Source organism: Aquarana catesbeiana, unplaced genomic scaffold (assembly GCF_042186555.1).
Source record: "Aquarana catesbeiana isolate 2022-GZ unplaced genomic scaffold, ASM4218655v1 unanchor238, whole genome shotgun sequence".
Lineage (NCBI taxonomy): Eukaryota > Metazoa > Chordata > Amphibia > Anura > Ranidae > Aquarana > Aquarana catesbeiana.
The window spans coordinates 181,054-207,696 of record NW_027362666.1 but is presented as its reverse complement, the minus strand read 5'-3'; the positions used below and the strand labels follow the sequence as shown (position 1 = coordinate 207,696).

Sequence of the window (26,643 nt, the reverse complement as noted above, 5' to 3'; positions counted from 1 at the left end):
AGGGTTCCAGACCCGCCTTTCCTTTTTGACCCCTCCCACTTCTCATAAGCCCCACCCCTTATAGAATCCACCACTTTGTCCCCTGTATTCCACTTGCTTCCACCCAAAGTGTCAGGAGTATACAACTCAGCATCACAGGGCAGAGTATACAGCTCAGCATCACAGGGCAGAGTATACAGCTCAGCATCACAGGGCAGAGTATACAGCTCAGCATCACAGGGCAGAGTATACAGCTCAGCATCACAGGGCAGAGTATACAGCTCAGCATCACAGGGCAGAGTATACAGCTCAGCATCACAGGGCAGAGTATACAGCTCAGCATCACAGGGCAGAGTATACAGCTCAGCATCACAGGGCAGAGTATACAGCTCAGCATCACAGGGCAGAGTATACAGCTCAGCATCACAGGGCAGAGTATACAGCTCAGCCTCGCAGATCAGGGTATACAGCTCAGCATCACAGATCAGGGTATACAGGTCAGCATCACAGATCAGGGTATACAGCTCAGCCTCACAAGACAGAGTATACAGCCCCAGAATCACAGGACAGAGTATATAGCTCAGCCTCACAGATCAGGGTATATAGTTCAGCATTACAGATCAAGATATATAGCCCAGCATTACAGATAGGGTATATAGCCCAGCACTACAGATGGGGTATATAGATAGATAGATAGATCTTATTAAATAAGGGGTGGGGGGCATTAAAATTATAGGCAATAGATTGAAAGATAGAGAAGACAGATAAGAACGAAATATACAAAAGGGGAGCAGGAAATTTAAAAATGCTTCTGTGATCACACCATATCACACCATATATTAATAGTAACAACACCACATTCTAATTCTTGTCTAATTCCGGCAGCTATAGAGTAGGTGGAAGATGTCTGTAAGGATTAGGTAAGCAGGGGATCTCCTGGGGCACTACAAGCACCAGCAGGAGTCACTGGGACTTGTAGTGCTCCAGCAGCTGAATAGGCAGTGCTAGCCTAAACTTTCAAATTTAGCATAACAGGGACATTGCAGAGAGAGGCTGCGGAAGATTTCACTGAGCCTGCTAACCTCAAGAGAGCATAGCCACACTGGGGCATGTAGTTCCTCAGCAACATCATGGTAACCTTTCCAACTATGCAGAGGAAGCTGTCAGTGTGACTGCAGTCTCATCAGGCCAGCCTGGGATTTACAGTTTCCTGACAGCTGACTCTTGCATACCATGTTAGTGTGCAGGCTACAGAGGATAGTGAAACCTCCACTCTGCAGGGCAAGGCAGGCTCTTGCAGTATGTGCGGAAGGGAGGGGGGAGCAGCTAGATCTCAGAGACGGTGCAGAATTCCAGCTGAGGCTCGCGGATGGCACTGAGATGGACGGCACTGTTAGCTTACCCGTCTGGTCCGGCAGGCCGTGCTCTCTGCTTTCATTTCATCCGAGTGAGTGGTGGGAAACCAGAAGTCATGGTTCAGCGATAAGCCCCGCCTACCGTTCTCTGGACCCGCCAATCAGAGAAGAGTAACAGGGTGAACTCGTGAACGATTTAGAGTGGGACTGGGAGTGTAAACAGGACGCATGGCCCACACCCTGTTTACACTCCAAACACCTCCCAATGAAGCTTTTCAGCTGCAATCACCTGATTGCAGCAGTCAAGCTTCTAGTGGACAGCTCAGTGTCCGGTGATTGGACGCTCTTACCGGACCACTGTTTTTTTTCCTTGTCCAGCTTTGCGGGGGGGGGGGCAGCACCCAAGTGCCCCCTATTGAAAGGCCGCATTTGACCCATGAAATTGCCCAGCAAGACATTTAGGAACTGGCGAGCCTTAGACAAATGTGTGGTTCCCTCCGCCCAGTCTATGTCTGGATAATTCAAATCCCCCATTATAATGACACTTCCCATTCCAAACTTTGATAGGAGGTTCACCTCCCCCTCCTCCCTCAGGTTAGGGGGCCTATAGCATACTCCCAGTATTATTTTCCCCTTAGCTTCATCCCTTTGGAGCTCTACCCATAGGGATTCCACCTCCTCCCTAGCTCCCTTAGTGATGTCATCCCTCATATTCACCTGTACATCGTTCTTGATATACAGGCATACCCCTCCCCCTTTGTTACCCTTCCTGTCTCTGCTATATATGGAATACCCTTGAATGGTTGCCAGCCAATCATGAGCGCTGTTAAACCAAGTCTCTGAAATTTCCACAAAATCCAAATCCTTCTCATATAGTAGCAGCTCTAGTTCTCCCATCTTGTCCACCAGACTCCTGGCATTGGTGAACAAGCCTCGTAGTCTTGTCCGGATGCATACTGTCTCCTTATTGGGTGCTCTGGGGTTTTAAATAGGGCTTGTTACTATACTTACCATGGATTTGGATGCTACCACTAATGCCCCCAATACTACCCTCTGAAATTTGTTCCACACTGGCTATCTCCACATCTAGACCCTTGTCCCTCTAGACCCCATCGTCTACTTTAAAAACCCCTCTAACTTTTCGGCCATCTTCTCTCCCAGCTGAGCTGCACCTTCCCCATTGAGGTGCAGTCTGTCCCTTCTATGGAGCTGGTAACCGACTGAGAAGTTGCCCCAGTTCTCCAGGAACCCAAATCCCTCCTTTCTACACCAGCTCCTTAACCACTTGTTAACTTCCCTAATCTCCAGCTGCCTTTCTGGTGTGGCTCGAGGTATTGATAGTATTTCTGAGAATATGTAAAAGAAAAGTTCCTAAAAAAACGGGACTTTGAAGGACCATGAACACTCAGAGAAAAATATTTAGTAAAAAATACAATTTTTGTTCATTAACATCATGTCATAAAACACATAGTAACACTGAAATACACATGAAGTTTCAACATAAGAAAAATGGAAGAAGCCCAAACCAACTGCCAACTAGACAGATAAAAACCAATGTGTTTCTATATGTGAAGTGAGGGTCTTCTTCAGGGAAAAGGGAAAGAGGGCTGAAAGGCATCCATAAAAATACGAACAATCTCATGAGTTTAATGCTATATGCACTGGAGTTCAATTGCTCAAGGCAAGAAAAGGAAGACGAGGATGTCCACATAAAGGAACAGCAAGATGTTGGGTCATGTGTGAACCTCCTCCCGTGCACTACCAGGATATCTCCCAGAGAGGAGGAAGGAGAACAGACAAAAGAGACAAGAGGGGGACAAGTGGATCAACCAGACAAGACAAGAAAGATGGCCGAAAACACTCCTTAGTGGCTAATGTGGCATCTATGGCCACAATATACACCTATTAATGTTGTTTTTAAGACCACTTCTGATCAAAAAAGAGCTCAATGATACGGTGCAGTCAGACCCCAGAGGAGAATTTTTCACAAGAGTCTCACAGGTGGAGAAAAGCCATGAGCCGCAATTATCAAGACAAAAAGCAGCATGCCTATATTTGACGTATATAGGGATGGGGAGAGCCAGTGAACCCCATAACAGACAGCGCTGTCTGCCACCTATGTGGACATGTTGCCTCCAGAGGGCATTCTGAGAAAACTACCTTGGAGGTCCTATTCCTCAATTTAGCTCCTAAGGCCCTAAAATCGTTCTTTAGGACACTCCATCTGCCTTTGACTTTGTCATTGGTGCCAACGTGCACCATGACAGCCGGGTCTTCCCCAGCCCCTCCCAGTAATCCGTCCACCAGATCTGTGACGTGCCAAGCCCGAGCGCCCGGTAAACAACATACAGTTTGGCACTTCAGGTCTTTGTGACAGATTGCCCTCTCTGTCCTTCTGAGGATTGAGTCCCCTACCACCAGAATCTGTCTTTCCTTTCCCTTTGCTGCCCCCCCACGCTCACTGGAGGAGTTATTCCCCTGGCAGCTAGGAGAGTCCCTCATCTCCAGCAGTGCTGATCCCTGACTGGTTTCTCCAATATCACTCAACGGGGCATACTTATTGGGATGTTCCAGCCCAGGACCGGCCTCCCTGACTCTTTCCCCTCTACCTGTTGAAGGTAGATGAGAAAATCCGGACAGCCGCACTCCAGGAAGATGTAGTTCAAAAATTATTTATTATAAATGCATGAGCATATAGCATACAAAACACTGTGGCAGAAGGTACAGGCAATCAGCTAACGCATTTCGCACTTATGCTAAGTGCTTACTCATAGCCAGATTCAGAACCTGGGCTTCCAGGGAAACAATGTTCTTACATTTTGCGCAGCAGTATTCGCCCTCGGTTGGATGATCAAGAAACGCATACATGCCGCGAGATGTACACCGTCGCATCTCCATACCCACCGGGCATCATACCCACTAATTTAATTGGGAATTTTACTCTCTCCAATTAATAACAACTAGCTTCCTGACTCTAATACTCAACAATACACAGACACTCAAAAATACACGGGCACACACAGTACCTGGACACTCAGTACATGGGCACACATAGTACACGGGCACTCACAGTACACGGGCACACACAGTACATGGCCACACATAGTACGCGGGCACACACAGTACATGGGCACACACAGTACACGGACACGCACAGTACATGGGCACACACAGTACATGGACACAAACAGTACACGGGCACTCACAGTACACTGGCACAAACAGTACACGGGCACACACAGTACACGGGCACTCACAGTACACGGGCACTCACAGTATACAGGCACTCACAGTACACAGGCACACACAGTACATAGGCACTTACAGTACACAGGCACACACAGTACACGGGCACACACAGTACACGGGCACTCACAGTACACAGGCACACACAGTACACGGGCACTCACAGTACACGGGCACTCACAGTACACGGGCACTCACAGTATACAGGCACACACAGTACACGGGCACACACAGTACACGGACACGCACAGTACACTGGCACAAACAGTACACGGGCACACACAATACTCGGTCACATACAGTACACAGGCACTCACAATACTCGGGCACATACAGTACAAGGCACTCAAACTACGCGGACACTCAAACTACATAGGCACTTGCAGTACTTGGGCACTCACAGTACATGGGCACTCAAAGTACGTGGACACTCGCAATACTCGGGCACTCGCAGTACTCAGGCAGACACAGTACACGGACACTAACAGTACACAGGCACTCGCAGTACTCGGGCACACACAGTACTCGGGCACTCACAGTACTCGGGCACACACAGTACTCGGGCACACACAGTACTCGGGCACTCACAGTATACAGGCACACACAGTACACGGGCACACACAGTACACGGACACGCACAGTACACTGGCACAAACAGTACACGGGCACACACAATACTCGGTCACATACAGTACACAGGCACTCACAATACTCGGGCACATACAGTACAAGGCACTCAAACTACGCGGACACTCAAACTACATAGGCACTTGCAGTACTTGGGCACTCACAGTACATGGGCACTCAAAGTACGTGGACACTCGCAATACTCGGGCACTCGCAGTACTCAGGCAGACACAGTACACGGACACTAACAGTACACAGGCACTCGCAGTACTCGGGCACACACAGTACACGGGCACACACAGTACACGGGCACACACAGTACTCGGGCACTCACAGTACTCGGGCACTCACAGTACGTGGACACTCGCAGTACTCGGGCACCCGCAGTACATAGGCACTCACAGTACGTGGACACTCGCAGTACTCGGGCACCCGCAGTACATAGGCACTCACAGTACGTGGACACTCCCAGTACTCGGGCACACACAGTACACGGGCACACACAGTACGCGGGCACACACAGTACACGGGCACACACAGTACGCGGGCACACACAGTACATAGGCACACACAGTACTCGGGCACTCACAGTACATGGGCACACACAGTACACGGGCACACACAGTACACGGGCACTCACGGTACACGGGCACACACGGTACTCGGGCACACACGGTACTCGGGCACACACGGTACTCGGGCACTCACAGTACATGGGCACACACAGTACACGGGCACACACAGTACTCGGGCACTCACAGTACACGGGCACACACAGTACTCGGGCACTCACAGTACATGGGCACACACAGTACACGGGCACACACAGTACTCGGGCACTCACAGTACACGGGCACACACAGTACACGGGCACACACAGTACGCGGGCACACACAGTACGCGGGCACACACAGTACATAGGCACACACAGTACTCGGGCACTCACAGTACATGGGCACACACAGTACTCGGGCACTCACAGTACATGGGCACACACAGTACACGGGCACACACAGTACTCGGGCACTCACAGTACATGGGCACACACAGTACTCGGGCACTCACAGTACATGGGCACTCACAGTACACGGGCACACACAGTACTCGGGCACTCACAGTACATGGGCACTCACAGTACACGGGCACACACAGTACTCGGGCACTCACAGTACACGGGCACACACAGTACACGGGCACACACAGTACGCGGGCACACACAGTACGCGGGCACACACAGTACATAGGCACACACAGTACTCGGGCACTCACAGTACATGGGCACACACAGTACACGGGCACACACAGTACTCGGGCACTCACAGTACATGGGCACACACAGTACACGGGCACACACAGTACACGGGCACTCACGGTACACGGGCACACACAGTACTCGGGCACTCACAGTACATGGGCACACACAGTACACGGGCACACACAGTACACGGGCACTCACGGTACACGGGCACACACGGTACTCGGGCACACACGGTACTCGGGCACACACGGTACTCGGGCACTCACAGTACATGGGCACACACAGTACACGGGCACACACAGTACTCGGGCACTCACAGTACACGGGCACACACAGTACACGGGCACACACAGTACTCGGGCACTCACAGTACACGGGCACACACAGTACTCGGGCACTCACAGTACACGGGCACACACAGTACACGGGCACACACAGTACGCGGGCACACACAGTACACGGGCACACACAGTACTCGGGCACTCACAGTACGCGGGCACACACAGTACACGGGCACACACAGTACTCGGGCACTCACAGTACATGGGCACACACAGTACACGGGCACACACAGTACTCGGGCACTCACAGTACACGGGCACACACAGTACACGGGCACACACAGTACACGGGCACACACAGTACACGGGCACACACAGTACGCGGGCACACACAGTACATAGGCACACACAGTACTCGGGCACTCACAGTACATGGGCACACACAGTACACGGGCACACACAGTACTCGGGCACTCACAGTACACGGGCACTCACAGTACACGGGCACTCATGGTACACGGGCACACACGGTACTCGGGCACACACGGTACTCGGGCACACACAGTACTCAGGCACTCACAGTACACGGGCACTCACAGTACACGGGCACTCACAGTACACGGGCACACACAGTACTCGGGCACACACAGTGCTCAGGCACTCACAGTACATGGACACACACACAGTACTCGGGCACACACGGTACTCGGGCACACACAGTACTCGGCACTCACAGTACATGGACACACACAGTACTAGGGCACACACAGTACTCAGGCACACACAGTACACGGGCACACACAGTACTCGGGCACACACGGTACTCGGGCACACACAGTACTCAGGCACTCACAGTACACGGGCACTCACAGTACACGGGCACACACAGTACTCGGGCACACACAGTGCTCAGGCACTCACAGTACATGGACACACACACAGTACTCGGGCACACACGGTACTCGGGCACACACAGTACTCGGCACTCACAGTACATGGACACACACAGTACTAGGGCACACACAGTACTCAGGCACACACAGTACACGGGCACACACAGTACACGGGCACACACAGTACACGGGCACAAACAGTACTCAGGCACACACAGTACTCAGGCACACACAGTACTCAGGCACTCACAGTACACGGGCACACACAGTACTCAGGCACACACAGTACTCGGGCACTCACAGTACACGGGCACACACAGTACTCAGGCACACACAGTACTCGGGCACTCACAGTACTCGGGCACTCACAGTACATGGGCACACACAGTACACGGGCACACACAGTACTCGGGCACTCACAGTACACGGGCACACACAGTACACGGGCACACACAGTACACGGGCACACACAGTACACGGGCACACACAGTACGCGGGCACTCACAGTACATAGGCACACACAGTACTCGGGCACTCACAGTACATGGGCACACACAGTACACGGGCACACACAGTACTCGGGCACTCACAGTACACGGGCACTCACAGTACACGGGCACTCATGGTACACGGGCACACACGGTACTCGGGCACACACGGTACTCGGGCACACACAGTACTCAGGCACTCACAGTACACGGGCACTCACAGTACACGGGCACTCACAGTACACGGGCACACACAGTACTCGGGCACACACAGTGCTCAGGCACTCACAGTACATGGACACACACACAGTACTCGGGCACACACGGTACTCGGGCACACACAGTACTCGGCACTCACAGTACATGGACACACACAGTACTAGGGCACACACAGTACTCAGGCACACACAGTACACGGGCACACACAGTACTCGGGCACACACGGTACTCGGGCACACACAGTACTCAGGCACTCACAGTACACGGGCACTCACAGTACACGGGCACACACAGTACTCGGGCACACACAGTGCTCAGGCACTCACAGTACATGGACACACACACAGTACTCGGGCACACACAGTACTCGGCACTCACAGTACATGGACACACACAGTACTAGGGCACACACAGTACTCAGGCACACACAGTACACGGGCACACACAGTACACGGGCACACACAGTACACGGGCACAAACAGTACTCAGGCACACACAGTACTCAGGCACAAACAGTACTCGGGCACTCACAGTACACGGGCACACACAGTACTCAGGCACACACAGTACTCGGGCACTCACAGTACACGGGCACACACAGTACTCAGGCACACACAGTACTCAGGCACTCACAGTACACGGGCACACACAGTACTAGGGCACACACAGTACTCGGGCACTCACAGTACACGGGCATACACAGTACTCGGGCACTCACAGTACACGGGCACACACAGTACTCAGGCACTCACAGTACATGGACACACACAGTACTCGGGCACACACAGTACTCAGGCACTCACAGTACATGGACACACACAGTACTCAGGCACACACAGTACTCGGGCACACACAGTACTCAGGCACACACAGTACTCGGGCACACACAGTACTCAGGCACACACAGTATTCAGGCACTCACAGTACACGGGCACACACAGTACTAGGGCACACACAGTACTCAGGCACTCACAGTACTCGGGCACACACAGTACTCAGGCACACACAGTACTCAGGCACTCACAGTACATGGACACACACAGTACTCAGGCACTCACAGTACTCGGGCACTCACAGTACATGGACACACACAGTACTTGGACACACACAGTACTCGGGCACACACAGTACTCGGGCACTCACAGTACATGGACACACACAGTACTCAGGCACACACAGTACTCAGGCACTCACAGTACACGGGCACACACAGTACTCGGGCACTCACAGTACATGGACACACACACACACACAGTACTCGGGCACACACAGTACTCGGGCACACACAGTACACGGGCACACACAGTACGCAGGCACTCACAGTACATAGGCACACACAGTACACTGGCACTCACAGTACATGGGCACACACAGTACACGGGCACACACAGTACGCGGGCACTCACAGTACGTGGACACTCACAGTACTCTGGCACTCACAGTACATGGGCACACACAGTACACGGGCACTCACAGTACATAGGCACACACAGTACTCGGGCACACACAGTACGCAGGCACTCACAGTACATAGGCACTCACAGTACGTGGACACTCGCAGTACTCGGGCACTCACAGTACATAGGCACACACAGTACGCGGGCACTCACAGTACACGGGCACACACAGTACACGGGCACTCACAGTACTCGGGCACACACAGTACTCGGGCACACACAGTACTCGGCACTCACAGTACACGGGCACACACAGTACTCGGGCACTCACAGTACATGGACACACACAGTACTCGGGCACACACAGTACTCAGGCACACACAGTACTCAGGCACTCACAGTACACGGGCACACACAGTACTCGGGCACACACAGTACTCAGGCACACACAGTACTCAGGCACTCACAGTACACGGGCACACACAGTACTCGGGCACACACAGTACTCGGGCACACACAGTACTCAGGCACACACAGTACACGGGCACACACAGTACTTGGGCACTCACAGTACATGGACACACACAGTACTCGGGCACACACAGTACTCGGGCACTCACAGTACTCGGGCACACACAGTACTCGGGCACACACAGTACTCGGGCACTCACAGTACATGGACACACAGTACTCGGACACACACAGTACTTGGGCACACACAGTACTCGGGCACTCACAGTACTGGGGCACTCACAGTACTGGGGCACACACAGTACATGGACACACACAGTACTCGGACACACACAGTACTCGGGCACACACAGTACTCGGGCACTCACAGTACATGGACACACAGTACTCGGGCACACACAGTACTCGGGCACACACAGTACTCGGGCACTCACAGTACTGGGGCACTCACAGTACTGGGGCACACACAGTACATGGACACACACAGTACTCGGGCACACACAGTACTCGGGCACACACAGTACTCGGGCACACACAGTACATGGACACACACAGTACTCGGGCACACACAGTACTCGGGCACACACAGTACTCGGGCACTCACAGTACTAGGGCACTCACAGTACTGGGGCACACACAGTACATGGACACACACAGTACTCGGGCACACACAGTACTCGGGAACACACTGTACTCGGGCACACACAGTACATGGACACACACAGTACTCGGGCACACACAGTACTCGGGCACTCACAGTACTCGGGCACACACAGTACTCGGGCACACACAGTACATAGGCACTCACAGTACTCGGGCACACACAGTACTCGGGCACTCACAGTACTCGGGCACACACAGTACATGGGCACACACAGTACTCGGGCACACACAGTACTCGGGCACACACAGTACTCAGGCACACACAGTACATGGGCACACACTGTACTCAGGCACACACAGTACATGGGCACACACAGTACTCGGGCACACACAGTACATGGGCACACACAGTACTCGGGCACACACAGTACTCGGGCACACACAGTACATGGACACACACAGTACTCGGGCACACACAGTACTTGGGCACACACAGTACTCGGGCACACACAGTACTCGGGCACACACAGTACTCGGGCACACACAGTACATGGACACACACAGTACTCGGGCACACACAGTACTTGGACACACACAGTACTCGGACACACACAGTACATGGACACACACAGTACTCGGACACACACAGTACTCGGGCACACACAGTACATGGACACACACAGTACTTGGGCACTCACAGTACTCGGGCACACACAGTACTCGGGCACACACAGTACAAAGGCACTCAAAGTACTCGGGCACACACAGTACTCGGGCACTCACAGTACTCGGGCACACACAGTACATGGGCACACACAGTACTCGGGCACACACAGTACTCGGGCACACACAGTACTCGGGCACACACAGTACATGGGCACACACAGTACTCGGGCACACACAGTACATGGGCACACACAGTACTCGGGCACACACAGTACTCGGGCACACACAGTACTCGGGCACACACAGTACTCAGGCACACACAGTACATGGGCACACACAGTACTCGGGCACACACAGTACATGGGCACACACAGTACTCAGGCACACACAGTATACGGGCACACACAGTTACAATATTCAGTTATACCACAATATTCAGTTACTCAACAGTACTCAATGCTCAGTTATACCACAATACTCAGTTACACCACAATATTCAGCAGCACTCAGTTCCTCACATTACACCCCCCTCATCCAGCGTCCCCACTACAGTCAGTCAGTCTTTACCTGACACACTTCCCCTCCGGTCCACGGATTGCACTTACCCGCCACCGCCTCTGCCGGATAATCTGTCACCTCATGGTCTCCTGGTCCCACCTCCTCTGTCAGAGTGGCACGATCCTTAGTCACTCCCACTCCTCCAATTCTGATGGTCCCAACAGCCGCTCTCAGTCGCCCACCGCCTCTCTCGGTCTCAGTGGGGGGTTCCGGTATGATCGGTCTGGTCCGCAGCTCCCACACACACCACGCTGTACACTACACTTCCTGTTTTTTTTCTCACGCCAACAGTACAACATCACCACCTGCTGGCACAACTTGTTAAGAGGCACACACTCGTGTTGCTTGCTTTCGCTGTAACTCATTAGTCACGAGTGAAGCTTGAAAATTCCACTTACTTTCAACATTCAATTTTAAAATGAATGTAACTTCTGAGCAAAAACCACATACACTATTTGAAAATAAGTTCGATGGAGAAAAGTTTTCTGTTCTGCTCCTTTGAATTTTCCCGTCACTGTGGTGGAAAATGAACGCCGATTTGACCCACTAATGGTTAGAAAATTGGATGAATGTTTTTTTGAAAGAAAAATGAGTTTGTGTTCGGCCAGCATAAGTGACATCAGGTGCAGGGAGCTTGTACCCACCTACCTGTCTATGACAAGGGAGTCTGTCATCCATCATATTATATTACACTCCTGTCTGATCATCTGCAAAACAGCGTTTTACATCTTTTTTATATTTTAATAATGTTGATCTCTGATTCTGATATGTAGCAGATTCTCCCTCTAATAATACATCTATCTGTCTGTTATTCTCAGAGTGGATTAAATATCCAACTATATATCTGGATATTTATATTTACCGCTGTATATAGATATTCAAGAATATTAACTCAATTAACCTCTTCAGATCCGGGCCATTGCCAAATGACGGCAACAGTGCGGATCTACATTGCCGGGACTACGTCCATTGACATCATCCCGTGCACGAGCGGCCTGCGCGCCCCCTGCAGGGTGCGTGCGGCACGCTCGGTGATCAGCGAGTCTATGAGACTCGCCTGATCACAGATCAGAGTAAGGGGTCGGTCCCGACCCCTTACCACATGATCAGCTGTCAGCCAATGACAGCTGACCATGTGATGTAAACAGAGCCGGTAATCGGCTATTTTTCCTCCTCACGCTGACAGCGTGAGGAGGGAAAAAAAACCCGATCACCAGCGGCCGTGAGACGGACATCAGTCCCGATCACGGCGATCATCTGTGACAAAGCAATAGGCAGCAGTGCCGCCTACCAGTGCCTGCCAGCGTCACCCATCAGTGCCCACAGTGCCATCAATCAGTGCCATCCATCAGGGCCCACAGTGCCACCCATCAGTGCCCACAGTGCCACCCATCAGTGCCACCCATCAGCACCCACATCAGTGCAACAGTGCTGCACATCAGTGCCACCCATCAGTGCCCCCATCAGTGGTACCTATCAGTGCCACCCATCAGCGCCCATCAGTGCCGCCTTATCTGTGCCCATCAGTACCGCCTTATCTGTCCCCATCAGTGCTGCCTTAACTGTGCCTATCAGTGCCACCTTAACTGTGCCTATCAGTGCCGCCTTAACAGTGCCTATTAGTGCCGCCTTATCTGTGTCCATCAGTGCCCACCAGTGCCGCCTCATCAGCGCATATCAATGAAGGAGAAAAATTACCTGTTTGCAAAATTTTATAACAAACTATTAAACATGATTTTTTTTTTCAAAAATTTCCATCTTTTTTTGTTTGTTTAGCAAAAAATAAAAACCCCAGCTGTGACTAAATACCACCAAAAGAAAGCTCTATTTGTGGGAAAAAAATGATAAAAATTTCATTTGGATACAGTGTTGTATGACCGCGCAATTGTCATTCAAAGTGCGTCAGTGCTGAAAGCTGAAAATTGGTCTGGGCAGGAGGGGGGTTTAAGTGCCCAGTAAGCAAGGGGTTATACACCAACCTTTTTTTGAGGTTTTTCCCCAATTAGTCGATTAATTGAAACAATAATCGGCCAACTAATCAATTCTGAAAATAATCATTAGTTGCCGCCCTACAGAGGACCCATTTACTAGTTACCTTGAGGGGGGAATTGTAAGATCCTCAGAGACAAAGCTGCCTGATGTGGGCGGAGTCCTGGTTTAGGGGAACCAATCTGCTCATGTCTAGTAATAATCTTTGTATTTCTATTTTAGTAGATGGACGGGAGATGAGGAAAACCTCAGAGGATTGTCTCACTTTGTCTCCAGACTGTAAAGTAGAAGATGAGGACATCACACAGTATAGTCCAGGAGAAAACCCGACTACCTCAAATGTCCATCCGGCACCACACAGTGTAGATGGACCATCGTATTCCTCTTATCCTGAGGAACCTCAGACTGTGAGGGACGGGGCCGTCCTTCCAACAGAGAAGAGCTTTTCCTGTACTGAGTGCGGGAAGTGTTTCCATTCTAAATCCAATCTTAATGTGCATAAAAGATCTCACACAGGAGAGAAGCCATATTCCTGTACTGAGTGCGGGAAATGTTTTTCACAGAAGTCCCATCTTTACACACATCAGAGATCTCACACAGGGGAGAAGCCGTATTCCTGTCCTGAGTGCAGGAAATGTTTCCATTCTAAATCCAATCTTAATATGCATAAAAGATCTCACACAGGTGAGAAGCCGTATTCTTGTTCTGAGTGTGGGAAATGTTTTTCACAGAAGTCCGGTCTTTCCACACATCAGAGATCTCACACTGGGGAGAAGCCATATTTCTGTCCTGAGTGCAGGAAATGTTTTTCAGTGAAGTCCAGTCTTTACAAACATCAGAGATCTCATGCGGGGGAAAAGCCATATTCCTGTCCTGAGTGTGGGAAATGTTTTTCATTGAAGTCCCATCTTTTCACACATCAGAGATCTCACACAGGGGAGAAGCCGTATTCCTGTTCTGAGTGTGGGAAATGTTTTTCACAGAAGTCCAATCTTTACAAACATCAGAGATCTCACACGGGGGAGAAGCCATATTCCTGTCCTGAGTGTGGGAAATGTTTTTCATTGAAGTCCCATCTTTTCACACATCAGAGATCTCACACAGGGGAGAAGCCGTATTCCTGTCCTGAGTGTGGGAAATGTTTTTCAGTGAAGTTCAATCTTTACATACATCAGAGATCTCACACAGGGGAGAAGCTGTATTCCTGTCCTGAGTGTGGGAAATGTTTTTCATTGAAGTCCAGTCTTTTCACACACCAGAGATCTCACACAGGGGAGAAGCCGTATTCCTGTCCTGAGTGTGGGAAATGTTTTTCAGTGAAATCAAACTTTTACAGACATCAGATATCTCACACAGGGGAGAAGCTATATGTGTGTTCTGAGTGCGGGAAATGTTTTTCATACCAGTCCAGTCTTTTCACACATCAGAGATTACACACAGGGGAGAAGCCATATTCCTGTCCTGAGTGTGGGAATTGTTTTTCAGACAAGTCCTATCTTTACAAACATCAGAGATCTCACACAGGGGAGAAGCCCTATTCCTGTTCTGAGTGCGGGAAATGTTTTTCAGTGAAATCAAATCTTTACAGACATGAGAGATTTCACACGGGGGAGAAGCCGTATTCCTGTCCTGAGTGCGGGAAATGTTTTTCAGACAAGTCCAATTTTAACAGACATCAGAGATCTCACATGGGGAGAAGCCGTATTCCTGTCCTGAGTGTGGGAAATGTTTTTTAGATAAGTCCATTCTTTACACACATCAGAGATCTCACACGGAGGAGAAGCCATATTCCTGTCCTGAGTGAGGGAATTGTTCCTCACTGAAGTCCTGTCTTCCTGTACATCAGGGATCCCACACAACCCTTGAGGTGTATTAGTGCCTTGAGTGCGGGAAATGTCTTCTATATGAATGTTGCTGGACATCACAGCTCTCATGTGGGGAAGAAGAACACCCTGATATACACCTCAGATATATTCCATGGCTGACCTTCATCATGTAAGAAACAGTTCCAGGGATGTGGACATTTTTTGAAAACTAAATCGGGGTCCCAATCTCCTTGTCCCTTATGACAGTCTCCTTGTTCCTCATCTACCAGAGTGCTCAACAGTGGTGTGGGAGTTCATTGAAAACTACAAGCCACTACAGAGGACTCGGATCGCTGAGCCGCTGCAGGAACATGTAACATCTTCCTGAAGGTGAACATTTCCTTTAACCCTTTCACTGCCAGAGCCGTTTTGTGGGGGTTTTTGCCCAAACATTTAACCCCTTCAATACCGGACACTTTTACCCCCCTTCCTGCCTAGGCCAATTTTCATCTTTCAGCGCTCTCACACTTTGAATGACTTTTTCGTGATTATGTAACACTGTACCCAAATGAAATTTGTATCTTTTTCCACATAAACAGAGCTTTCTTTTGGGGGTATTTCATCATCACTGAGGTTTTTATTGTTTGTGCTACAAATGAAAAAAAGACAGATTTTTTTTTTTTAAAGTTTCTCTGTTTCTGTTATAAAATGTTGTAAATAAGTAAGTTTTCTCCTTCACTGATGAGGAGGGACTAATATGCAGCACTTATGGGTGACACTGATAAGGCCGTACTGACAGGCATCCCCGATGGGCACTGATTGGCATACCTGGTGGGAACTGGTGGTCATCACTGTTGATCATCACTGATGGGCCTGTACTGATGATCAATATTGAATATCAGTGCAGATCCCCCCTGTCAGGAGAGTCACTGATTGGCTCTCCTCTCCTTGTCAGCATGAATAAATGAAAGCCAATAACCGGCACTTTCTGGTTATAATGTGATTAGCTTTGATTGGACACAGCTGATCACATGGTAAAGAGCCTATGTCATAGGCTCTTTACTGAGATTGGAGATGCGGTGTGTCAGACCGACACACCGCACCACCGATCACCACGCGCCCGAGCGGCTTATTCTTCTTGATGTCATATGACCTCCATTCAGGATAATGGAACCCCCGCCTGGCCGTCATTCTGCTATAGGCCAGGTGGGAAGGAGTTAAAAAATCATTTTAGGCCTGAAGATTATATAAAACCCCCAAAACATTATACAGTATATTTTCTGAAAGCAGACACCCTAAAGAATAAAAGAGTGGTAGTTCCAATTTTTTAGTCACACGATTTTATCACAAAAGTCTAGGAAACGCAAATTTTCTGTAAAAAACACACTAAAGTTCATTTTAGGGGGCACAAAAACACAATAAATTACCCAATTCTTTGGTAAAATATAAAAGCCGAGGTTGCCCCAAGTAATATTTTCTGAAAGCAGACACCCTAGAGCAGTGATGGTTAACCTCGGCACCCCAGATGTTTTGGAACTACATTTCCTATGATGCTCATGCACTTGGCACTGTTGTTGAGCATCATGGGAAATGTAGTTCTAAAACATCTGGGGTGCCAAGGTTCACCATCACTGTCACGCGATATTATCGCAAAAGTCAAGGAAACAAAACATTTCTGTAAAAAAACAGACTAAAGTTCATTTTAGGGGGCACAAAAACACAATAAATTACTGAATTTTTGGTAAAATAAAAAAACAAGGTTGCACCAAGTAAATAGATACCTAACATATCAAACCTTAACTTTGTGTGCGCTTGTGAAATGGTTACAAACTTCAGTACGCTATATTTTCTATAGGTGATGCTTTAAAAGCCCCCTAGAGATCATAAGTTTAGTGTTACGGAGGAAGTCTGGTAATAGAATTATTGCTCTCACTCCGGTGTGTGCGGCGATATGCAACATGTGTATCGCAATCAACATTTTTAGCCGTAGGCGCCCCAATGTGTGATTTTATGTTTGTACGTGTGTATATGTGGGGGCGGGGCCTCAGAGGTTTTTTGGGGGCGTTTATGTGCCTGGGTTTAAATTACATTTTGTACTATTAAAAAAATATATATATTTTTCATCACATAGAGCAGCCTTTTTCAACCGGGGTGCCTTGAGGTTTCTTCAGGGGTGCCTTGGCAAAATACTGAACAATTGCCTCAAAATTGTATACAAGCCGGAGAGTAGATGAAGCCTTTTAGTTACACAAAGTCTCAGGTTTTCATTGTACACCATTACAACCTTCTAGCTGCCAACCTCCCAACGACTAATGATATCATGAGCTGATAAGGAGGATGTCAGTTGCCTAAATATCATCCTTGTGTGACCCTCCCCCGCCTCTCTCCATCAGCTTTGGGGTCTCATTAACTGAGGGATGGAGAAAAACTGAGGGATAAGAGAAACATTGGAATACTAGTCAGTACCAGTTTGCAAAAGTTTATTTGCTTTGGAAGAATAAATCAATTATAAAGTTGGGTGTCCTATGTGTGTTGATGTTGTTGTATTATGTAGAACTATTAGAATAGTTTTTACATTTTAGATTGGAGAACTTCAAGACTGTCCATAATTTTGGAGGGCGCCTCAAGACTGTCCATGATTTTGGAAGGCGCCTTGACTGAAAAAATAGTTGAGAAACACTGACGTAGAGGACAAAAAGTCCCCTATGTGATGATTTTTTGGTGACAAGTTCTCTTTAATGAGACATCCAGGGTCTAAAAGACCCCCAATGTCTCCCCTGTGCTCCACTGAATGTAATGTAATACAGATCACACTGCATTATATTCTATCCCGGCTTTGATAGTCGGGGAAACTGTCACCAGGGACCCGGAAGTGATGTCATACATATCACTTCCGGGTCAGGAAGAAGAAGAGGAGGAGAGCGGATGTGTGTCCTCTCTCCTCCCTCCCCTCTACCCATCATCACCCGCTATGCTGGTCCCGGGTCCACAGATGGGTAAGAGGAGCCCGGGATACATAGCGGGTGTGTGTCGGGGTGCGGGCACTTTACCAGGGGGTGTGAAAACATTTGCTCAGCCACCCAAATGCTTCCATCCAACAAGTAAACCTGCTCCTTGCTCGCCCACAGCAGGGCTAAATGTTAAAAAACAACCTGTCCGGCCCTCAGAACTGCATGTCCCGGGTGTCAGGCGATAGGAATTGTACATCCCTGAGTTCATAAGGAGATCAGAGATCACCAAAGACATGGATGAAGTGTTGTACCGTGTTGGCCATTGATAGCAGTATAAAAATAAAAATGGAGTCATTACCTCTCATTGGCTGAGTACATTTTGTGGTGTGAGATTTCACAAACACTTAGAGGTCTGTTAAAAAAACAAAAAATAACAAATGTGACCAACATTCGCCCAGCTATGATGAATATTGGATGTATTTTATTACATTTATCTGGCAGACAAGGATCTGTATGTGTGTGTGTATCACTGCCCGGCACACCACTCACATCACACACTTCATCCAATCTGCAATCATGTGTGCGGAGGAGGGGGAAGAAGTCATCACACCAGGATTCTACAAGAAAAAAACAGAAATGGAAGGAGCGCACACCTAGTGCTGTGTTTTTTGTAACACCAGGATTCTAGATTGAAGGATCATTTGGGGGATCCTCTGAAGTGTGTGGGGATCACTTGTCTGCTCCACACTCCTTAGATTGTATGAAAGATTTGTATCTGCCTGTGTGTGTCCAGCCAGATAAATGATGGGGAGTCTCCCTCCAGTGGTGGTCAGCAGTATTGCAGGCTGTGAGAACTCTATCATAGCTGGTTATATCTCTCCCCTCATTCCTCCTCCACCAACCAAGGATCTCACTCCAGTTAGCAAATCACCATAGACATGATTTCCCTGACATCCAACATTGGTGTCAGTGAGATAAAATAAGTCCTATTGTTAGTGTCAGTGATATAAAATAAGTCTCATTGTTGGTGTCAGTGAGATAAAATAAGTCTCATTGTTGGTGTCAGTGAGATAAAATAAGTCCCATTGTTGGTGTCAGTGAGATAAAATAAGTCCCCTTGTTGGTGTCAGTATGAATAAAATAAGTCCCATTGTTGGTGTCAGTGAGATAAAATAAGTCCCATTGTTGGTGTCAGTGATATAAAATAAGTCCCATTGTTGGTGTCAGGGAGATAAAATAAGTCCCATTGTTGGTGTCAGGGAGATAAAATAAGTCCCATTGTTGGTGTCAGGGAGATAAAATAAGTCCCATTGTTGGTGTCAGGGAGATAAAATAAGTCCCATTGTTGGTGTCAGTGAGATAAAATAAGTCCCATTGTTGGTGTCAGGGAGATAAAACAAGACCCATTGTTGGTGTCAGTGAAATAAAATAAGTCTCATTGTTGGTGTCAGTGAGAATAAAGTGTAACTCCAGCCCAGCATTGGTGGTCAGTGGTGGGTTCCATTACCTGATCACACACTCCCGCTCCCTCTCTGCTGATGTCGGAGTTCTACTATCACTGACAGAAAGGAGATCACTGCTCCCCACAGTCGGCTATAATTGCAGTGTCTGGTGATGGGATCCAGAAATTATTTCAGCCGTCATCCCCTCACTGACACTCTGAGTCCTGGAACCTGTGAGATGAGGACATGATGGGACAGAGGACTAAATCCCGGGACTGTTCTACATCATCTGGAAGCAATGGGAAGGCTGTAATCACACTACGAGACATTTCTTGGGCTGCAGTTCCTCCGAACTCCACAAGATGGTGATCTCACTTCTACTGAAACAGGAAGTCTCCAATGGAAGACAGACAGGAAGTGATGTCAGGGACAGACAGGAAGTGATGTCAGGAACAGACCGGAAGTGATGTCAGGGACAGACAGGAAGTTCCGGGTGAGAGGTGAGTTGGGAGGAAGTAGAGGGGGAGACATTGCTGGAAGTGGCAGTAGAGGAGGTAATAAGATCTTATTTTCTATTTACACCCAGTAACCCCCCGTCATGTCCGTCCTCTTCCTCCATAGTCACTGTGATGTCTTTTATCTCCAGCAGATGACGATACACATATATATAGTGTGGAAATGTAGAATAACCCCGTATATTACAATGAGGGAATTTCTGGTCTGTACCACGAGGGGAGTTATTGATGTCAGTAAATGTCGGTTCCAGACATTGTATGTGGGGGGAATGAAATGATAATTAAAGGTTGGGATTAGGGAAGATTTCTGTAAGATTTTACACAGGAATGATCAGCGCCCCTCCAGAGATACTATGATGAGTCTCACAATAGGAGTCTGAAAGGGGCTGGATTTTGGGGGGATGGGATGTGAACTTGGATTGGGGGAGGGGCAGTTTTATCAAAAAGACATCCAGATGGGAATTAAAATAGATTTTTGAGCTGAATACAATTGTTCCGGCTAAACTGGATATTGATATTGAGTTGTTTTCTTTTGATTCATCTATTTTTTGTACATTTTTGTAGTATTTTTATATTGTGTTACCACATATTGATGATTATAAATAAAGTTTTGTATGAGTTTAGTGATATATGATGATATAGAAGATGTATTAAAGGGGTTGTAAACCTAGTTACACCACTTTTATATACAGGTAACCCTATAATAACACTTACTTGTAGGTACTGTAAATATCTCCTAAGCCTGCATGGTTTTAGGAGATATTTACCATATACTCTTGCTCTGACGTCAGCGGCGCATGCGCTGTGAAGAAATGACCCTCCGAGCCGTTTCCTCAGTAGCAAGTGCTATGACTGATGGCTCCCATGTGCATGCGCAGGAGTGACGTCACACATCTCCGTCCAGTCACAGAACCAAAGTCCGCGGCCCTGGAAGGAAGAGGGGCGAAGATGGATGCGGCCACCAGCGGGGACAGTGCAGGCTTCGTTTGCAGGTAAGTGCCACATAATGGGCTAGTGTGCGATACATACTAGCTCATTATGCTTTTACTTTGCAGGGGGAAAAAAGAGGAAGTAAACCCACCGGGGTTTACTTCCCCTTTAAGCTATTCTGGGCTATAAATGGTTAAGGAATCTGGGCGGAGGTAGGAATGTTTTTTAGGACCTCTTCACCTGCCAATAGCCCTTCTGGACACAGATTGGCATTTTCCAATCCAAACACATCGGATGTCACCAGGTTAGGAGAGGCGCCCTCTCTGGTTACACCTAAGTGGTATCCGGCCCGCCATCCACCGGAGTATCTGCAGTCAGGACCCTGGTAGTGGATTGGCTCTTCTGCTCCTTATGTTGGTATTCCCCATTTACTGCTATAGAGGCATCTATTGGTTCACAGGCACCACAAATTCTGTGGGACTACAGAGCCCAGCACACCTATCATCTACAGCCGGGGGGGTTTCTGAGTAAGTGCTGCCAGGTTACCCCAGGAGTTGTCTGACACTTTGTTATCAGAAAGTTTTATTGGAACTATCGTGTTGTGGATTCAGATATTTTGTCCATAGTGAAAGCACTACCCAAATATTTATTATTTGTAGATTAACCCCTTCAGGGTCAGAACATTTCCCCATTTATGGGGCCGGAACATTCTCTTCATTTTGGAGATAAATTCTAGTAATATGTTCCTCTAAACAAACATCACTAACAATAAATAGACAAGACAATGACCATCCTGACCATACATGGCCTACAAAGGACAATTATTACACTACACAGGCAGCCAACGGCAATCATTATAATATGCAGCCAACACAATGATGGAGTGCAGGGGTCAGGAGTATGGAGCATAGAGCCTCTTACATTGCTGGTCAGGAGGAAGAAAACATTCCCCAGCCTGCCATGAAGAATATGTTCCATCATTGGTGTCAGAGGGAGGAAAATACTGAGATCTCTGAGGGAAGTAGAGGAACTGAGGGGCTCTGAGGGTTTAGTAAAGCTGAAAGACTTCAGGGGCCTCTGAAGGGGTAATGTAGCTGAAGGACTCTGAGACCCTTGAGGGGGTAGTCAGTCTGCAGGGCTCTGAGGGAATAGGGGATAGAGGGCTCAGGGGGACTCTGAAGGGAAAGAGGGGGTCTCTGGGTCTGTGATGACCCTCCCACCCCAACTGCACCTTTTTTTCAGACCTTACAGAACTGGCAACCTTAACGATCTCATTTGTCTCAGTGGTCACGTGATTTGTTCTGGGTTATCAAGTAAGATGAAGAAGGGAGTTCCTTCACTCATTGGGGGATTATGTTTCAGCTGAAAACCAGTTCAGAAAGGAAACAATCCCAACAGAGAAAAGGGAATATCTGATCCAGTAAGCCAAGAGGGTCCCAGGTCCTCCAAGATGTAACAAACACTAAACAGTCCAGACTAAATGTGTTCCCATGGCGGCAGTAGTTCTTAAATATAAAGCAACCCTCTTATTACCCCCTCACATCCACATCCTATTATTGTGTGACCAACACCATCCAAATAATTCTTTTTTTTTTAAAGATATTTTTATTAGGTTTAGGTTTAAAACAAACCAACGAAAATAAAAAACAAGCACAAACAAAAGAAAAGAAAAAAAAAAAAAAAAAACCCAAGAGCATCTGACAATCTGGTCATACAGAAGTAGGGACCGAAATGCAACATGTTCAAGCATATAAAAATAGACAGAAATCATTGCAAAGGGCCTGAGATAGTTATAATAATAAGGGATATAGGCATACTAGTATAGCATAACAGTAGTAAAGGACCAGGTATTAGAGATCCCTGGGGCACGGCCTATCAATGGTCAATCAAGTGTACCAAAATCGGTGTTGAGAAAGGGTTAACGGACTAGCCAACCATTTACCCCAAATTTTATGAAAGGTTTTATTCTGTTTCCGGATTTCAAAAGTCAGTTTATACAGTGGAATAGAATCATTAATAAGTTTTAACCAGAGGGATTTCAGAGAGGTCTGTGCACCCTTCCAGGACAGTAAGATAGACTTTTTAACATAAAAATAAAGTATACGGAGCAGTCTCTTAGCACGGGGCGATATGTGTAGGTCGCCAAAAATGCCTAACAGGCAATTCTTGGGGTGAATTATGTTAGGGAGGCCCAACACTGTCGAGATAAAAGCACCCACTTCCTCCCAGAAGTCCCTGACTATCGGGCACGACCAGAAGCAATGTAGGAAGTCAGCCTCCTGGCCACAGAGACGGAAACAGACAGCCGAGGGCAAGAGACCCATCCTATGTAGTCTAGCTGGAGTAAGGTGGGTCTGATGAAAAATTTTAACCTGTATGATGCGGTCTCGGGAAGACATAAGAGAAGTTTTATACGTGTCACTAAATTCTGACCAGTCCTCAGTTACCATGGAAATATCCATCGATGGCCACTTTACTTGTGCTTTATGAAACCTAGGGTTAAAGTCAGACATTAGGGCTGCATAGTAAGTGGATACTAGTTTAGTGGGATGGGGGCAGGTCAGTGGGGTCAGCCAGGGTACCAAATTGGGCATGTATAGCATGTCTGAGCTGGTAGTAATAAAATAAAATAAGTACGATCTTGGTAGGTCAAAGTCCAAACGTAGCTGTGAAAAAAGTTTTAAAGCCCTGTGCATTGTACAGGTGACATAAATATTTAACCCCTTTAGAGTACCATTGATTGGCATCTGGAAGAGAGTACAATTCCTGCAGATTAGGGTTAAACCACAGGGGGTTGTTAGGGGACTTCAGCCAGGAATGTTTAGCTATCTTCATAATAATGTATTTGAATAATGAAAGGGAAGTGGAGAGTATGGAGGTTCCGGGGTGGTCGGGGACCCGGCCTCTATATATTATATTATGTAGGGTTTCCAGGGAAGATGCAATGGCCCCCTCCGTGGCTGCACAGGCATTGGCTGGAACTGGACTTAGCCAATCATGTATGTGCACCAGCTGGGATGCCAAATAATATAGAAAAAAATTAGGAAACGCTAGGCCTGCCAAATGGGCTGGTAACCTCAGTGTTTCGAGTGCCACTTTGGGGGATCCGCCCTTCCAAAGGAAAGTAGTACATATCGTATCTATGCGTTTGAAGATAGCTTTAGGTATTTTACATGGGAAGTTTGTAAGGATATAGAGCAATCTTGGTAAATAAATCATCTTAAGAATATTGGCCCTCCCCATGAGGTCCAGAGGTAAGTCCATCCACTGTTTAGTCTGTTCCTGAAGGCGGACCAACAAAGGATCTAGATTATTGGTAACATATAAAGATAAGGGGGTCTGAACCAAAACTCCGAGATATCTAAAGGAGGACACCACCTGGAGCCTGCAGGCCGGGTGAATATGGAGAGGGTTGTTCACATCTAAGGGAAAAAGGCTGGACTTGTCCCAGTTAACCCGGAATCCAGAGTAGTCCCCAAAGGTAGTGATCTCCTCCAGCAAGGCCCGCAGTGACTCATTCGTATCAGCCAGATACACCAATGTGTCATCCGCATAAAGTGAAATGCGCTCCTCTATATTAGTAGTCGGAAGTCCTTTAATTAAGGGGGAGGAGCGAATGCCAACTGCAAGCGGCTCCATGGCCTGGGCGAACAAGAGGGGCGACAACGGGCACCCCTGTCGTGTGCCCCTAGTGATCGGGAAGGGATCAGTAATAGTGGAATTGACCCGAACCAGAGCTACCGGGGAGGTATAAAGTAGTTTTATCCATGCTACAACATGGGGGCCAAAGCCATACTTCTGTAAAACTCGGAAAAGTTATGGCCACTCCACACTATCAAATGCTTTACAGGTGTCCAAGGACACAATGGCGCGGGTAGGGGGACAGTCGTGTGGATATTGCAGGTTGTGAAGCAATCTGCAAATGTTCATTCTGGTAGACCTGACGGGTATAACGCCTCCCTGGTCACTGTTGACCAGGGATGTGACTACATTATTCAAACGGTTTGCTAATATTTTGGCCAGAATCTTAACGTCCACATTAATGAGAGAAATTGGACGGTAAGATTCACAATTAAGTGGGTCCTTTCGGGGTTTTAATAGGAGTATTATCAGGGCCTCTCGCATCGTTGGGGGGAGGGTCCCATCATCTAGGGCTTTGTTATATGTCCGCAAGAGGAAAGGGGACAAAAGGTCTTTAAATTTTGTATACCATTCGGTCGGGAAGCCGCCAGGTCCAGGAGTCTTATGTGCGGGCATTTGGGAGATTGCTGTAGTAATCTCCTCAGCTGAGATAGGTGCCTCCAGCATATCACGCCCCTCACCTGATAAGGAGGGAAGAGATATGTCAGCTAAGTAGTCAGTCAGCTGAGATTCATCATAGTCAACCCTAGAGATATATACAACTCTTTGTAAAAACATAAAAAGGAATCCAAGATATCCCCTGGGTTATCACTAATGGTACCTTGGGCAGTAATGATACGTGGTATGGAAATGGGAGAATGGTCAGGTCTGATCAGATATGCCAAGAGACGTCCAGCTTTGTTCAAACGATTTCTGAGAAACATGCAACATGCGCTTTTGTGTGAGATCCGGCAGACGGAGTTCATACTCCCTGCGGCTCTGTAACCATGCTTCTCTCGTGTCTGAGGCAGGGTTAGAGGCATAAGCAGACTCTGCGCGCACCATAACAGTCTCAAGTTCCTCAGTAAGCATCTGGTTATTTTTCCGTAAGATCCCCGTGATAGACATAAAGGTGGCCATCAGTGTGGTCTTGAATGCGGCCCATTCTATGGAGGGGTCCACTTTACCCAAATTATCTTTCCAGTAATTAGAAATGCCCATCCTACATTCCCCCTGCACTACCTCGTCCTCCAACCAGTATGAGTTCAGGCACCACAAAGCAGCCCCCAAACCTGGGAGCAGGAGGGGGTCCACAGAGAGAGGGGCATGATCCGAAACTCCTCTGGGCA

The 26,643-nt window shown here is 48.2% G+C and overlaps 1 protein-coding gene across 1 annotated transcript in view; it reads left to right on the top strand.

Moving 5' to 3' along the window:
• The window catches only part of LOC141122076 (uncharacterized), a 48,160-nt gene that overhangs the window by 5,220 nt on the left and 16,297 nt on the right, over nucleotides 1-26,643 (top strand). The window contains 2 exon segments of the mRNA XM_073611869.1: nucleotides 14,253-15,716; nucleotides 15,719-15,813. Coding sequence (XP_073467970.1) covers nucleotides 14,253-15,716; nucleotides 15,719-15,813 — 1,559 coding nt within the window.